General features: G+C 37.1%; 1 protein-coding gene and 1 long non-coding RNA gene across 3 annotated transcripts in view; one reads left to right on the top strand and one right to left on the bottom strand.

Moving 5' to 3' along the window:
* Papss (3'-phosphoadenosine 5'-phosphosulfate synthase) overlaps positions 1–7,381 on the bottom strand; it is a 49,303-nt gene extending 41,922 nt beyond the window's left edge. Inside the window, exon 1 of one of the 2 annotated variants that reach the window (XM_089736814.1) lies at positions 7,150–7,381. In XM_089736814.1, the coding sequence (XP_089592940.1) occupies positions 7,150–7,200 (51 nt within the window). In that variant the 5' untranslated portion in view covers positions 7,201–7,381. Of the gene's footprint in view, positions 1–2,375; positions 2,600–7,149 lie in introns of those variants that run through there. The other variant, XM_028171978.2, reaches the window with a different exon arrangement.
* Positions 7,382–10,326: 2,945 nt separating this feature from the next.
* On the top strand, positions 10,327–11,548 carry LOC149500298 (uncharacterized). Its single transcript, XR_016324982.1, has 2 exons — positions 10,327–10,453; positions 11,340–11,548. It is a non-coding gene; the product is annotated as an uncharacterized LOC149500298 (long non-coding RNA).
* Positions 11,549–15,378: the final 3,830 nt, after the last annotated feature.

The raw sequence follows: 15,378 nt of genomic DNA, 5'->3' as shown, positions 1-15,378 counted from the left end.
AAATGTGTGTACAATTAATTTAGGAAACATACTCCTTACAAATAAACTATATTACGTGTAAAAACTGTAAAACAAATACGGAGACAGTGCAAATGGATTTCTTTAATTAATTTTCAAGAACTTTTGCACCAAACTTTTGTATATTTATATTCCTTTAAGAAGAATTTTGTAGTAAAACCGATAAACATTAGCTGGGTAGAAAAAAAAAAGAAAACATTCACGTCTTATATGTAGGAATAAATGTATGTAGGAATGTATATCTGTAAAGATTGTATTAACCATTTCACATGGAAAAAATTCAACTCTTTGATATTATTAGTTCATCGGATTCTTTAGCCAAATGACAAACAATGAAATCCTTGTATTTTTTCCCAGTACATTTGTCCTTCACCGTCTTACTTGGAAAAATGTAGCACATTTTTAGCACACTTTTTAAATTGAAAAGGAGTTCTTTGAACAGATAATTATGAAATTGCGAATTTTTTTTCTTGCTATAATTAGGATACACGCACTAACTTAAAGTTTTTCTTGTTGCTTATTTTACTAACGTTAGAGTATAAATCGAAAAGCATCGCGGTATTTTTATACAAAAACGACTATGGTTTACGAAATATCTCTAAAACAGTTACATACGAGTTAAACATACGAGTTAGTCACAAAACACATTTCATGCTGGGGACTAGATGGAAATATGCCTTACGTACTGTGTGAACTTATAATCAGAACCACTTAAATCTAGAACAGACATTCTAAAAGATTGAAAGTTCATTATTATATTATATTTACTCCAAGAACAAAAGGGGACGTAATGAATCGTTCTACTGTAAAAACTGTGACCTTAGAACTCATATATCAAGGTAGGTGACGGCATTTACTTTGTAGATGTATATGGGCTCCGGTTACCACTTAACATCAGGTGGGCCGTGAGCTCGACCACCCATATAAGCAATAAATAAAAAAACCTAAGATCGTGGCGCTTGCAACAGCACCGATATAATGAGGATATACCTACATATGAAATGTAAAAATCGTGGTAAGAAACCCTTAAATAATAGTATGCGTAATGTTGATAGCCGCGAAAGTTTAAAGCGACTCATTTACATTCATAAAGACGTTTAAATATGTATTATTATTATATTAATACTTATTATGCAGTGACATAATAAGTGTTCAACGCTCAGACAAAGAGCAAACAAAACTATTCGTTACTAAACTCTTTACTGGTGGAAAGAAGTCTTGTGAGACCGCACACGTAGGCACCACCGCCCTTCCTATTTCCGCCGCGAAGTAGACATGCACATCATTTCGAGGGGAGGGGGTAGCCATTATACTATACAACTGACACTTATAACCTGAAATTACAAAGTGGGAGACATTGGGTCACATTGCGATTTCTTTGGTTTTTTTTTTTGCTGAGATAGGTGGACGAGCTCACAGCCCACCTGGTGTTAAGTGGTTACTGGAGCCCATAGACATCTACAACGTAAATGCGCCACCCATCATGAGATATAAGTTCTAAGGTCTCAAGTATAGTTACAACGGCTGCCCTACCCTACAAAACCGAAACGCATTACTGCTTCACGGCAGAAATAGGCAGGGTGGTGGTACCTACCCGCGCGGACTCACAAGAGGTCCTACCACCAGTAAACCACTCAACATCATGTGGAACGTGATCTTGCTCACACATCTAACAAATAAAAACCGATCAAATGTTTATTGGGAGTGGGAATCGAACCCACGAGCTCGGTCGAGAAGTCAGCGCTAAAAACTGCGCCACCGGGTCGATCAGTCAATAAAACTAAATTTCGAGTACTATATTAATAAAATGGCAAATTAGTATGAGTTTAAGATGAAAGTCCGTGAACCGGATAGAAAGTGAAATTTCAATAATGTTGGAACTTGAGAAAGTATAGTGGAGAGATGTTTAAATTCAAGAAGATTTTAATTGACAATGGTATTTATTTATGAATCTTAAAACGCATATACCTACTCGTAATATCAGTTCAGTATTTCAGTTCTTTTATTATTATAATATTATTGTATAGTATGTGTCCGCGAATTTTGAACACGAACTCAATTTTCCATATGAATAAACTTCCCTTTTTTTTACGAGAAAGAAATTGCCTAATACATTTTTGACGAACAAACTTTCGTATGAATTGTTACTGTTCAAAATATCGGATACCGGACAAAGGATATGTATTTTTAAAACGTTTGTTTTTTATTTAAATTATTATATTTACGGATAATTTTTAAAAGGCTCTTTAATTTCAATTATTAACCAAAAAGAAGACTTTACAAGCAAACATCGACTGCACTATTATGAAATAGTTACAAAAATAAAAACAACTACATATATAAATAAATATACAAACCGCTCGTATATTTCCATTCCCCCATTCCGCTATTTTATACTTCACAAAAGTATCGGACACTTTTTTATTTCTCAATTCGAGACTCATTTTCTGGAAAAATGTATTTGGGAAATCAACAAATATCTCGTTGCTGTTGACACGAAACCGCGCGGAATGACGAACCGGCGTGCGCGCCGCTGAAGTCGCAACTGGCGCGATCACTTTACTTTGACGTAATTTAAACAGTTGAATAACTGTAGTGAATTGTCGGATTGTTGCTTAGTTGCAGTTCGTACACAATTTTAAATCAAAACGATGTAGGAAATAATTAACAGCCATTAGAAAAAAAAATGACCTTGATTTTTCCCGGGCCTTTCTTTCCCTGTTAGCCTTAGGTTCAATAATTTTCTTTGTTATATATAACAATACTCGCACACAAGCACGTGCATAACTATGACAATAATGCAAAATCGCCAGTGAATTTCCAAGCCAATCACTAATACGACATTTTGTAATGATATCTACAGAGAGAGAGAGAGACGCTTCTCAAGGCAGATGTATGCATTTTGGCGGGAAAATATGAATAAGGAGTCTCTGAGATGTTTGAAGAAAAATTACAATTAATAATATTTTTGATGCAACGCGGAATCAAAAAAAGCGAGACAGACATTCGCGCTATCATGATATGAAGAGATAACTTTCAAATAATGTGTGCTTTGTATTACGCGTACACCAAATGCACCGGTCACAATCCGCGCTGAACCCGTCGCTTGCGACGAAGGGCTCGACGAGTAAATTAACCCATAGACACAGCCAACTGAGTTTCTCGCCGGATCTTCTCAGTGGGTCGCGTTTCCGATCCGATGGTAGATTCTGCGAAGCACTGCTCTTGCTAGGGCAAGTTTTAGCAACACTCCTGGTTTGAGCCCCGTGAGCTCACCTACTAGCTCGGTGAATCTAGAATAAACCTTTGAGGTTACTAGAATAGGTAGGGGAAAAAACACCGAATCTAAATATTTTTTCTTAATTAGTATATCCTCGTTTTTTTTTGGGTTACACACATAATGAACATAACTGTAATGATTTAAGCCCATGTTTATTAATTCCAATTTCAAAATTGCTATTGCCCTTACGATTACAACCTTTTTTTTAAAATATGTAACTTCTAGGCCGTTAACAAAAAATAATCAATCTATCTTAATTTAAAATATTTTAAATTTAATCTTTATAAGCGCGTCTTCAACGGTATCAGGCGATAGGTGGTGTTATTAGTTTTTCTGAATCGAGCTATGGTTATCTTACGTGATTTAATTTCAAATAGATTTTTATATAACGCTATGACATCGATGCGAACACTGTCCCGAACTGGGAGCAGTTAATACATAATATAGGTCCAAAAAAGTTGCTAACAGAACAGACGATAAACTTTTTAAAATTCTATCTATACTAATATTATAAAGAGGAAAGATTTGTTTGTTTGTTTGTTTCGAATAGGCTCCGAAACTACTGGACCGATTTGAAAAATTCTTTTTCCATTAGAAGCCGACATTGTCCCTGATGAACATAGGCTACTTTTAAAAAAAAAAAAAATTTTTATTTTTTTGGTTTCATGTGTGTTTTAATGTTTCCGAAGCGAAGCGAGGGCGGGTCGCTAGTGATTAATAAATCTAGAATATAATATGTATGTACCTGTATCATTGGATAAGCAGGTCGTGGCTCTTGATCAGCAAAGTGAATTGGGAATGACCAGACCAAATATGTCACAGAACCGATAACCGATGAAGCAGGCTAGTTCTTGAAAGAGGCGCCAATTGAGTGTTCAATTGATAATCTAAGATGGCAGTTTCGAGTACTATGCAAGAATATTATTTCGGATAGTAGAGACACACGAAACCCGGTATAATAAGCAGGGAGTATAGAAACTTGTCACGTAAATGAAGAGCAACATTATTCTATTTTGGCTACGGGCGATTTTTACCTACACTACCATTTGCGATTAATATATTACAATATTATTTAGTAATGGAATGAGTGCAATTGAGCCAAAATTTAAATTGTATATTTTGAGAACACGTTTAAATATGTTTTTTTTTTACTAAATAAATTTGCAGCCAGTATAGAACTCGTTATCATTCTTGCTAACAGACTGGAACTAATTATGGTTCATGAAGTGAACACCGATAGTGACAGTACTGCAGGCACAGTCACAGCTTACAAATTAGTGAATGTATATTGTAACTACATTGTTGTAACTATACTCAGACCTTATATATCAAGGTAGGTGGCGGCATTTACGTTGTAGATGTCTATGGGCTCTGGTAATCGGTTAACACCAGGTGGAACGTGAGCTCGTCCGTCCACATAAGAAAAAAAAAAAAAAAAAACAATCCCTTTGTTAACGCGATTTTATTAGCTTCGTTTTTTTTTTTTTTAGAAATCTACAACGTAAATGCGCCACCCACCTTGAGATATAAGTTGTAAGGTCTCAGTATAGTTATGTTCGTATGTAGGTATCTATGTAATGGAGTATTTGAACGTGATTTTCACCCACTTACGGTTTGTCTCTGCTCCTGGCATTGCAGGGCGACGGTAACTACTCACCATCAGCCGTATGCTCTCGTCTGCCTACAAGGGCAACTAAAAAAAAAACTTCGAAATGTGAGATTGAATTGAAACCTCGCACATTTATTAAAGACTGATAAGAATACGATTTTATATAATTGTCTGATTATCCTCAGGATTTTCAGGATCAATGACGTGACGGACATTTAAAACAGTTTGCTGCCTTCCTTGGATATGTCGTCTTTTCTAAGGCTCCTTCTCCGGAATCGAATATAACGCCGGTAGTCACAGAAGCTGTCATCTGATAGAAGAGCTTGATTGCTCAAAGTTGACAGGAAGAGTCCCATGCGATGGTGTTGATGTATTAGATAAAATGATTAGATTATGAAATAAATCATAGCACAATCTTTAATTACTTGGTTTCACATCTATACTAAATTTAATAAAAACCATATTCCTCATTACTACGAAATTATCATCTGTAAAGACTAAAAAAAAGCAAAAATAAATGCCTCTTTAAAAAACTCAAAACACTTTTGTAGCTAAAGAAAAATGTAGAAAATAATATTCTATGAGTAAAAAAAGGGAAGTGACAAAACAATAATTTTATTGTGAAATAAGCATGGAGTGATTTTAAGATATTTTGATAATTTTGTAATTATGATGGTGAAAGTAATCACCAACATCTGTTAATGAAATCTTTACAGAAATTGATTTCTGGAATCCTAAACATTTTTTTTCTTTTTTAATCACAATTTTTTTAGCTTATTATTTTAGCTATCTTTTTAGTTCAACTACCTATTATTTATTTTAAATTAAAAAAAGATAGGGATCTGCCTAATATTATCACATATAATATTATACTAAATGATATACTTTAAATGCTATTTACAAAACTAGATACTACTATAACTCAGTAGATATGTATGTATATAAAGTTTCAAACATAACTTTAAATATTGCCTACTTTACTTTACCTACATATTTAAGGTAAGGTATGATTACATCTTATCTTTTTCCCAATATCAAACTATGGCTCATAATATGTGTAAGTGTATCTTTATAGATATTTAACTAGTGATAAAAAACACAAATTCCTTAACTGGACTAACATTACAATCATCTGATAATGCAGCAATATTATACGTATTTACAGTTATTAATCCACAGTAATTGCCATTATCAGAAAGATTACTGTGTCACATCACTTAAAATGATTATCCTTTAAATTATATTGTTTACATATATATATATCAATATTCTACCACACAGGGAGTTTACAATAATTCGGCCACAGCTCTTTACTAAAAAGTCAAATGGCCCAGATCTACAATGACAACTAATGGTGACATTTAAAATTAATAGAAGTAATTATTGGATTCATAGATTTCATTTCACTGATAATATTGAATTGTTAAATTAAACCTCATTTTTTTATTTCCATTAATGGCAGACTAATGTACTCCTTAGCTAATAGAGAGGTTTATCATTATCATCTTCCAAGTATGCTGAAAGGCACAGCTCATAAGTATGATGGTGAATGTAAATGATTGATATGAAATCTCCAATAATCCCTCAGAACATTTACCTTAAAACCTACAGTTCAAAACATAAGACAAGCGCCTCTACAGACGTTGAAAATTATCTTCAAGTTTCAGATCATCATTAATCCAAACTTTTTATGCATTCATTTAATTTATATATTCATATTCAAAATTTTCTACTTATAATACATTTGGTAAACAATTCATTAGCAATTTTAAATAATTACTTTAAGAGGTTTTTTAAACTCATATAAGCCTACCACAACTTACTGAATGTTGCAATTTCACTTACTAAGAAAAAATCACTCACTATTATGGTCAAGCTTAAACAATAATATAAAAATTAAACTCAAAAATATATTAAATTTAAGTAAATAAAACAATGTTGTGTTTTAAGACCATTAGCTATACTTTTCAACTGATGGTGCCAAGATAGTAAGTAGGTCAAATCATTACTACATCTAACACTAATTTCACACCTGCGTAATGTAAATTTTTGTTAATATTTTTGGGCATTATAATTCCATTCGGCATACTTGCTCTTAGTTGTCCCTAAAATTGCACAACTTTACGACAAAAAAAAAGTGATATAATTTCGTTTTATCATTAATAACTAATAAATTAAAAAAACCGGTCAGAAAGAAAGAAATAATATAATTTTTGTTCACTTTAAAATGTTAGTCACTTACAGTTTTAAGCTTCTTCTTTGGTGCTGAAGGGCCATCCACAGTTGTTTCCATAATTAATATTAACTATAAGTTATTGAATTTATGAATGTATGTACCTACTATGTAATTTAACATATGTTAATTTATTTTAAACTCTAAGTACATCTAAGTACTTGTACTTTGACAAAAATGCCGATATATTAAGTGTATAATCTATGATGCCGACAACCAACGAGTATGTTCCGACAACGATCACAACTGGAAACTGACAACTGACAAATTTGGCAACATTATCATTATCTTTGTTTTGCTTAATTGGACACGCAAAGAAAATGTATGAATTCCATTTAAAGGAGTATATTGCATATAATATAATATTTTAATATAAACCCTAAATAACTTAAACTTTAAGAAATTGTTTTATGAGAAAAAAGAAATAAAATAAGCTTTCAAAATGTTTATGGCTGGAATACCGTTTAAATGTGTTATTATAAAAGCTGCGGCCTAGGTAGGCGGCCACCTCCATGACGACCTGGACTTAAGGTCCATCAGTACGTATTTTCAGTCGGCATCGATGCGACACTTCGATAAAGCGGCACGACACGAGAACCCTCTCATCGTGGTCGCCGGTAACTGCATTCCCGATCCTGCGGACAGAATGGTACACAATTGACGTTACCCAAAACACGTCATTTCAGATCCTCCCGATCCACTAAGAGTGTTTCCAGGTACCTCAAGCGCCGATCGTCGTTCTCATCGAACCATTCGGGTTCGACGAGTAAATTAACCCTCAGACACAGAGTTTCTGTGTCTGAGGGTTAATTTACTCCCACTGAGTTTCTCGCCGGATCTTCTCAGTGGGTCGCGTTTCCGATCCGGTGGTAGATTCTGCGAAGCACGGCTCTTGCTAGGGTTCGTGTTAGCAACGTCGTCAGGTTTGAGCCCCGTGAGCTCACTTACTAGTTATGGCTACGCTGATATAGCCTCTATAGCCTCTCAAGGCTCTCAGCTTAGGTAGGAAAAAAAACTTGTAGGCGGCCGATTGTACTTGGCTGAATCTTCGAAAATAGATATTAATATGGCTTTTCATATTAGTTTATGTATTATTAAAAGTAAAACTTTTTTTCGTCTAACTAATAACTTGTAGCTTAGGGGGCTATTATAGCTACGTCCGGACGGGAAGGTGAGCTCACGAGCTCAGCATGAGAGAACTTGCTAACACTAACCCTAGCAAGAGCAGTGCTTCGCAGAATATACCACTAGTTTTGAATCGCGACCTACCGAGAAAATTCGGCGAGAAACTCAGTGGGCTAGAAATAAAACAACTATGATGGATCGTCCGTGAAAATAAATATTTATATTTTAATAATTACACTTAAGTGACAGCTGATGTCACATTCTTGAATAAGATCACATTAATAGCGAAAATAATAAGTATGTTTTAGCACCGATAAAACCGGCGAAATATTTTTGTTAGATTGAAATTTTTTTGCACCCGAAAACCAGTTATTTTATTTTACTATGCTATACTTGCACACAGATATTGAACTACCATTATTACAGTTTTAATCCTGAAGAGGTATTATATTAAAAAATACAATAACAAACAAAAACAAGTTCGAGCTCTGCTTAGTGCTCTTACTGGGGAACAATTCGTTCCGTTTTGGACTGACACTATTATTATACTGTCGCAGTAGCGGAAATAAAAAAAAAAGATATATGACGTCATTGGCGTCGCAATTTTTCTATTGTGAACACTGGTGTTTTCGAGGTAAGGTGTTATCAATGCTTTGATCACGTGATCACTCTATCATGCTCACTGAAGTATGAAACCTTACTTTACAGGCAGTGGCGTAGCTACCCAGGGGCTAGGCGGGGCAGTGCCCCGGGGCCCTCAAGCTCAGGGACCCTCGAATCCTTACCAGAAATCTCGATCGAACTGAACTTTTGAAAATTTCTCCTATTTTTAAAATAAATATGACAGGCTCCAACCACACTTTAATCATGACAACTCAGATGAGATAAATTCACATGTTATGCTTAGGGAATTCCCCTAAATTCTTTCTGTAGGCTGGCAGTATCGTCAATTTGACGGATAGTGATATGTGCGTTTTATTATTCATCGAGGTGCGTTTTATTGTGAATTCGAGTAAAGTTTTTTTTCTCCGAGAACGGTTAGAAAATTAATACTGTACCAGGAGTAAGTAAGCTCGTAGAGGTTGCGCGACGCGCTACCAGCACTCTAGCGCGCCGCCAAAGAGATACGATACACCGTTCGCTGTAGCATACGTTCGCTGTCTGCCCCGCTTGGGAGGTGCAGCGCCGTGTCCTTGTCGCAAAGATAGGACCGGACTTGTCGCTGCTTGGCGTCGTGGCGTCGATGCTTGGCGGCGACGAGTCTTGAAAGGCTATACTCGACCGCCTCCTTCTGCGAGATGGTGCACTCGCAGAAGGAGGCGGCGGGGCGAGTGAGGCAAAGCTGTCCTCACTACGCAGAAACCCACCACCGCCGAGCAGGGGTCGGGACCGGGATCCCGTCTGTAACCCAGCCCCCTAAGAGCTTCGGGCTCCACCAGCTTTGTTCTGGGAGGAACCTAGGCGTGGGGCGGCGTGGTAGGTCGTGCTCCCCCGACCGCTCCGGGGGAAGGTGTAGCGCAGCGCTATCAATCGGGCTTTTGGCCCGTCGACCGAGGGAACCGGCGGTCATGTCGCTGGCGGCCGCCGGTCCGGCGTCTGGGGGACGGCGGGATGGATGTAATATGCTCTGCGTAAACCCTGTCCCGCCGTCTCAATAGCTCCGACTGGGTTCCCGCCCGGTCTGGGGTAGGGCGCTGGCTATGAGCGGCAGGAGTTTTTAGTGAGGTTCGACTCCCACATAACCCATCTGCCGTGCGGGTGCGAATCCGGCAATTTTCTCCTGTGGAAAAAAAATATTGTAATTTATGTTGTTACTGTTTAATATTACGGTTTTACATAACAATAAAACCGATATTATGTGCCGAGAAGGAAAACATACAGCATTGTATTATGAAGAAGCAGTGTGTACTTAGCTTAGATTCCTTGTCTATGTCCAACCATAGACAGTCAATTTAGTTCCATCTTTAGCCGCTAGGTGCTGCCAGCAAGTATAAAGGGAGCGCAGCCATCTTTGATCTTCATAGTCTTCACCAGGAAGACCTTTTCCAAAGGCACATCAATATTACGGTTTTACATAACAATAAAACCGATATTATGTGCCGAGAAGGAAAACATACAGCATTGTATTATGAAGACGTGTTTGTTATCTGCTGGTGAAATTATTAAGCACAACGCTATGATGAAATAGGTAAAGCCATAATAAAATTATGAAGCGCAATGATAATGTTCATAATTTATATAATTATTAAATCGAAAAAACAGTTGTTAACTTCCATGTTAATTCAATAATTAAAAAATATTTATAAGTTTGTAATAAACATTTTATCTTGTATATACAAGAAAATGTATAAATTGTATAAATGATGTATATACATCATGTAGAAGTAAATGTGTTGAAAAAAAGAATCGTGAGGATCTTTACGAAGCTCTATTATTCGGCAATAATTATTGTAAACGTTTGGATGATTTGCAATTGCCTCTAGAAAGTATTTCGTCCATTGGTTCATTATCAATCCATCTCAGAGGCTACTGCTGATCTACAACTTCTTAGAGATGCGTTGATGCCATTACCTCGTAAGGTTGAACGAAGATCAGTTTCCAATTACAGTACGGGATGCCGCTTTTGTGACAACACACATAGTTAGAAAAAAGTCCTTACGAATCTTACCGGGCATGTCTTTAGTTTCATGTTTAGAAAGCACTTATGCAGATTATTGACGAAAATGGATTTCAATTTTAGACCCAAAGACTGGTATCAGAAAGATGTTTTTCTCTGTTATCAAAGAAACTGTCTTTAGAAATGTTGAGCAAAGTAAGGTCATTAACTCTGCATCCAGTAGCCAGCAACATGGTTGTTGGTGTCCTTCAAGCTACATTGAGGCGTGATCTGGTGGCTGGGTTTGAAGAAAACCAATTTAGAACTATTCTCGGATCTCATGTGACTGGGACTACACTTAGTAAAATTGTAATAAGTAGTTGAATTTTGTTTAGCTATTCCGATGGCTTTTTTAAAATAGCAATTTTTATTAGAGAGCTTGAGAATGTTTGCTGTCCTACATGTATTTCGCCCACAGAAAGTCGACAGCGCTGCTTTATGATGCAGAAGGATTGTTTTATAGGCAAAATTTTCTTTTTGGAAAAGAAGAAAGAATTTGGCAACATCTGCAGACTTAGGATCAATTTTAAAACTGTAGCACCATATGCACCATCTTCTAGTTGCTGGTAAGTATGCTGACAAAGTGGATTGACACCAGCTAATTTTCAATAAATCTTCTCCTGTTTAGACCAGTCTATTATTTGTACAACCTCCCCCCCCCCCCCTTTCTAAGCTTTCAGGGTTATTGTTTAACCTGTGGAGGAGGCAGGTTTTGGATTTCGTGCGAGTTATCTAGCGTTCGGGATCTGAGGGCTTGGAAACCCAAATGCTTTCGCTCAGTCTGGGAACACTACCAGGTAGGTTCCCTAGACACTGTTGAAGTGAGTCAGTACTTTGGGGAGAAGGTTGAGAGGAGGAATTCTCCATGCTAGTTGCATCCTCTACGGTCTGCTGAAGGTATCCAATCTTGGTCGGCGAATGGGTTTATATCCGGATGACCCCACTTTCGAAAAACTTTTGTGGTCACTTGTGGTAAAAAGTGCCATTTCGCAGGTTGATTTCCTCGTGATAGCCTGTCGGCTATGATGTATCTCCCCGAGAGATAAGCTGACAGTTATCTTGAACTTATCGCTTAGGTTTAAAAATCGAAAGGTCAACGTTAGTGAAACACTTTCAGATTCATTTTGATTGTCACTACCATTGCAAATAGCTCTTTTGTGGGTGAGCCGTTTCTGTTGTTGAGCTGACCATAGACAGGACGTTAATATTTTGTCTAATTGTAACCCCTACCCATGTCCGAAGCTTCCGTTGCCAGGAAATGGTTGGTTTTGGGTCTCGGCAATGTTTGACATGTGGCTCCGCGTCAGCACTGCATTTGTAACCCCTACACATGTCCGAAGCTTCCGTTGCCAGGAAATGGTTGGTTTTGTGTATCGGCAATGTCTAACATGTGGCTCCGCGTCAGCACTGCATTTAATTGTTAACACATGCAGGATGGCCTGTTTTTTACCCCTTTTCTTGAAACTTCGCAAGAAAATTTGCAAGTTAGCATAGATTGATGTAATTCCGTCAGAGTTTGAGCTAGGATGTTGTTGAGTGGCCACTTCATTTCTCGCAATTTTCCATCGAATCCCTAGACATGTCATCTCTTGAACCAGTGTACTAATTGATTTTTTGTAAGGCTGACTTGGCAGCCCAAATAATCCAAGAGCTTTACAGCTTATGTGGCCTGAAGACTCAACTTGGACTTCTTTTGATGGACCTGGTGGGATTTGCGTAGGTGGGATAACACTCAACATCCCTTTGCACGCAATGTTTCCGCGACCGAGCATGCTATGCAAGCAAAAAAGGTGTATTTGTCTTCATGGACCAAGAAAAAGTCGCGTAGGTAGGTTAACATTTGACTTCCCTATGTACGTAAGGTCTTCGCGACCGAGCATGCTATGGGAGCAAAAACGTTTATTTGTCTTGGTGAAACAAGATTAAGTCGTGTAGGTAAGCTAGCACTCGACTTTGAACGCAATATCTCCGCGACCGAGCGACCGAGCGACCGAGCACCCTATATAATGGAAATTGACATGCCAGCCCAGATAATCCAAAACCTTCACAGCTTCTGCAGCCTGAAGTTTCAACTTGGATTTGTTTTGGTCGACCAAAAGGAAGTCGTCTAGGTAGACTAGCACTCGAGTTCCTTTTGCACGCAAGGTCTCTGCGACCCAGCATGTTATGGAAGCAAAAAAGGTTAATCCAAAAGCTTCACAGCTTCTGCAGCCTGAAGTTTCAACTTGGATTTGTCTTGGTCGACCAAAAAGGAAGTCGTCTAGTAGACACTAGCACTCGAGTTCCCTTTGCACGCAAGGTCTCTGCGACCCGCATGTTATAGAAGTAAAAAGGTGTGGCTCTGAAGCCAGACCGAAGGGTAGGCATGTCATTTCATACTAACTCATAAGAAGGTACCGATTCCTTCCTGGAGGTACTGATACTGGTAACTTGGTACTGATCCTCAAGAAGTATCGACGAAATTTTGCGGCTGATACTAGAAAAATATTCCTGAGAAATGTTCAATTCTATCATCCAGTCCCCTGGGTGGAGAAAGTTTGGTACCTAGGTGTCCGAAAACAGTTCGGTGTTTTATCTTTACGACCTTGTTCAACTCTCGAAGACCGAAAATTGGACGCATTGATCCGTCGCTTTTCTTCCGCAGAAAAAGGTAGTTTTTTTTTTTTTTTTTTTTACGGTATTTGGTAACCATACATGGTTTACAAATTATTACAATTTTGGTGGCATTCAGTGCCTCCCGTCGGTGTCTTCAATTGCCCCCCTCTGGATTGTGCCAGATGTTACGGACTATGATTGTTTATAATGTTTGGCTTACCTTTTGTACGAGATTGTGACAAATAGGATTGTAGCCCTCCGAGGGACTGAATAGATTTCAATTTACTATTATCAAACAAAAATTCCTCAATGAGTGGTGCGTTGGCAACAGGATACTTTGTTAGAGACCACGGAAATTAAACTTTGACGTCTTATTTCTATACATACGGCCCTTTTTTCCGTATACAATTTAAAACGCTTTTTACGGGTAACTTGTACGACGGAGACGATTTGTCAAAGTTTTCAGTAATTATGTTACAAAGATTATTAGTTTAAATCTGTTGTGTTTTTGTCAAAATTTCCGTATTGACGAGATCAATTTGTTTACAACAATTTTCGTTATATTCAATTGTTACACACAGTTGATGCATTATTAGATTTACGTCACTGACCTGGTGGGATAACGAGCCGATTCGAAGATCGACCGTTACCTTTGAATCCCGTCGTTTCTTACGCAGAGACTCCTTTTGTTCTTTTTCGCTTGACGAGCTGTTCGAACGCGAGGCGTCTCCATCGCGTCTCGCCTGGACATCTTCCCTCTCGGAAATTATGGAGCTTGACTCAACATCACCTCCAACAGATGACGCGTGATTCATGGCGTCCGATGATAGGATTGGTAAATAATACTCTTAATGATTGCAAAATAACACTCATAGAAACACAAAGTAAATATTTTTTGCAATTAATAAGAAGTCGAATAAATATTTGTGGACTTGCGACTTCACAGTACGAAAGTACACAACGCTATGAAGATCAAAGATGGCTGCGCTCCCTTTATACTTGCTGGCAGCACCTAGCGGCTAAAGATGGAACTAAATTGACTGTCTATGGTTGGACATAGACAAGGAATCTAAGCTAAGTACACACTGCTTCTTCATAATACAATGCTGTATGTTTTCCAAAGGCACATCAATATTTTTATTACCTGCCCTGCAGTGCCCAAAAAAAGAGCTTAAGTAGCTTAGCATTTTTAAAGTATCATTTACTGAGACTTTTTCAGTGGACTTTTTGTAGGATCCCGACAAATTACGTCCAGCGGCTTTGTTTTATTTTCCCACATTTGTGCACTTACACAGATACTAAATAATGAATAACGTTATTGTGCATTTAAACCTGAAGAAACACTAAATAGAAAAAATAAAACACACAACTTCACTGATCGCGTTCCCGCCAAAATACATAAAACCCTCCGTGGTAGAGATGTAACTTAGAGGGGAAAAAAATCAATTGCGAATAATCGATTTTTCTTTGCTTAAGATAAATCTATTTGTATATTGATAAGAAAATAATAATTGATTTTTCTAACTTTTCCAAAAAGTTCCTTTGCTATTGCTACTAATTTTTAAGTATTAACATTTCATTGAAATTCAAAAAAAGGAATAATACAAAAGAACAAAATGACAACTTAGTAGTCTCACAACTTAGTACAAAGAAAATATTTCTTTAAATTTAAACAATACCTAAAAAAAGAAAATGATTTAATCTATTTATTAAATATCTTTTTTTAATATTTAGAAAATCGATTATTAACAATAGATTATAACAAAAAAGCTAATTAATATAAAATCGAAAATTTCTCGACATCTCTGCTTCGTGGCATAGATATCATAGATAATTGAATTTTTTATATTTAGTTATTTAGT

The sequence above is a fragment of the Bombyx mandarina genome, chromosome 22 (genome assembly GCF_030267445.1).
Source record: "Bombyx mandarina strain Sakado chromosome 22, ASM3026744v2".
Lineage (NCBI taxonomy): Eukaryota > Metazoa > Arthropoda > Insecta > Lepidoptera > Bombycidae > Bombyx > Bombyx mandarina.
Note: the sequence above shows the minus strand (reverse complement) of the source record. Positions and strands in the feature narration are given on the sequence as shown.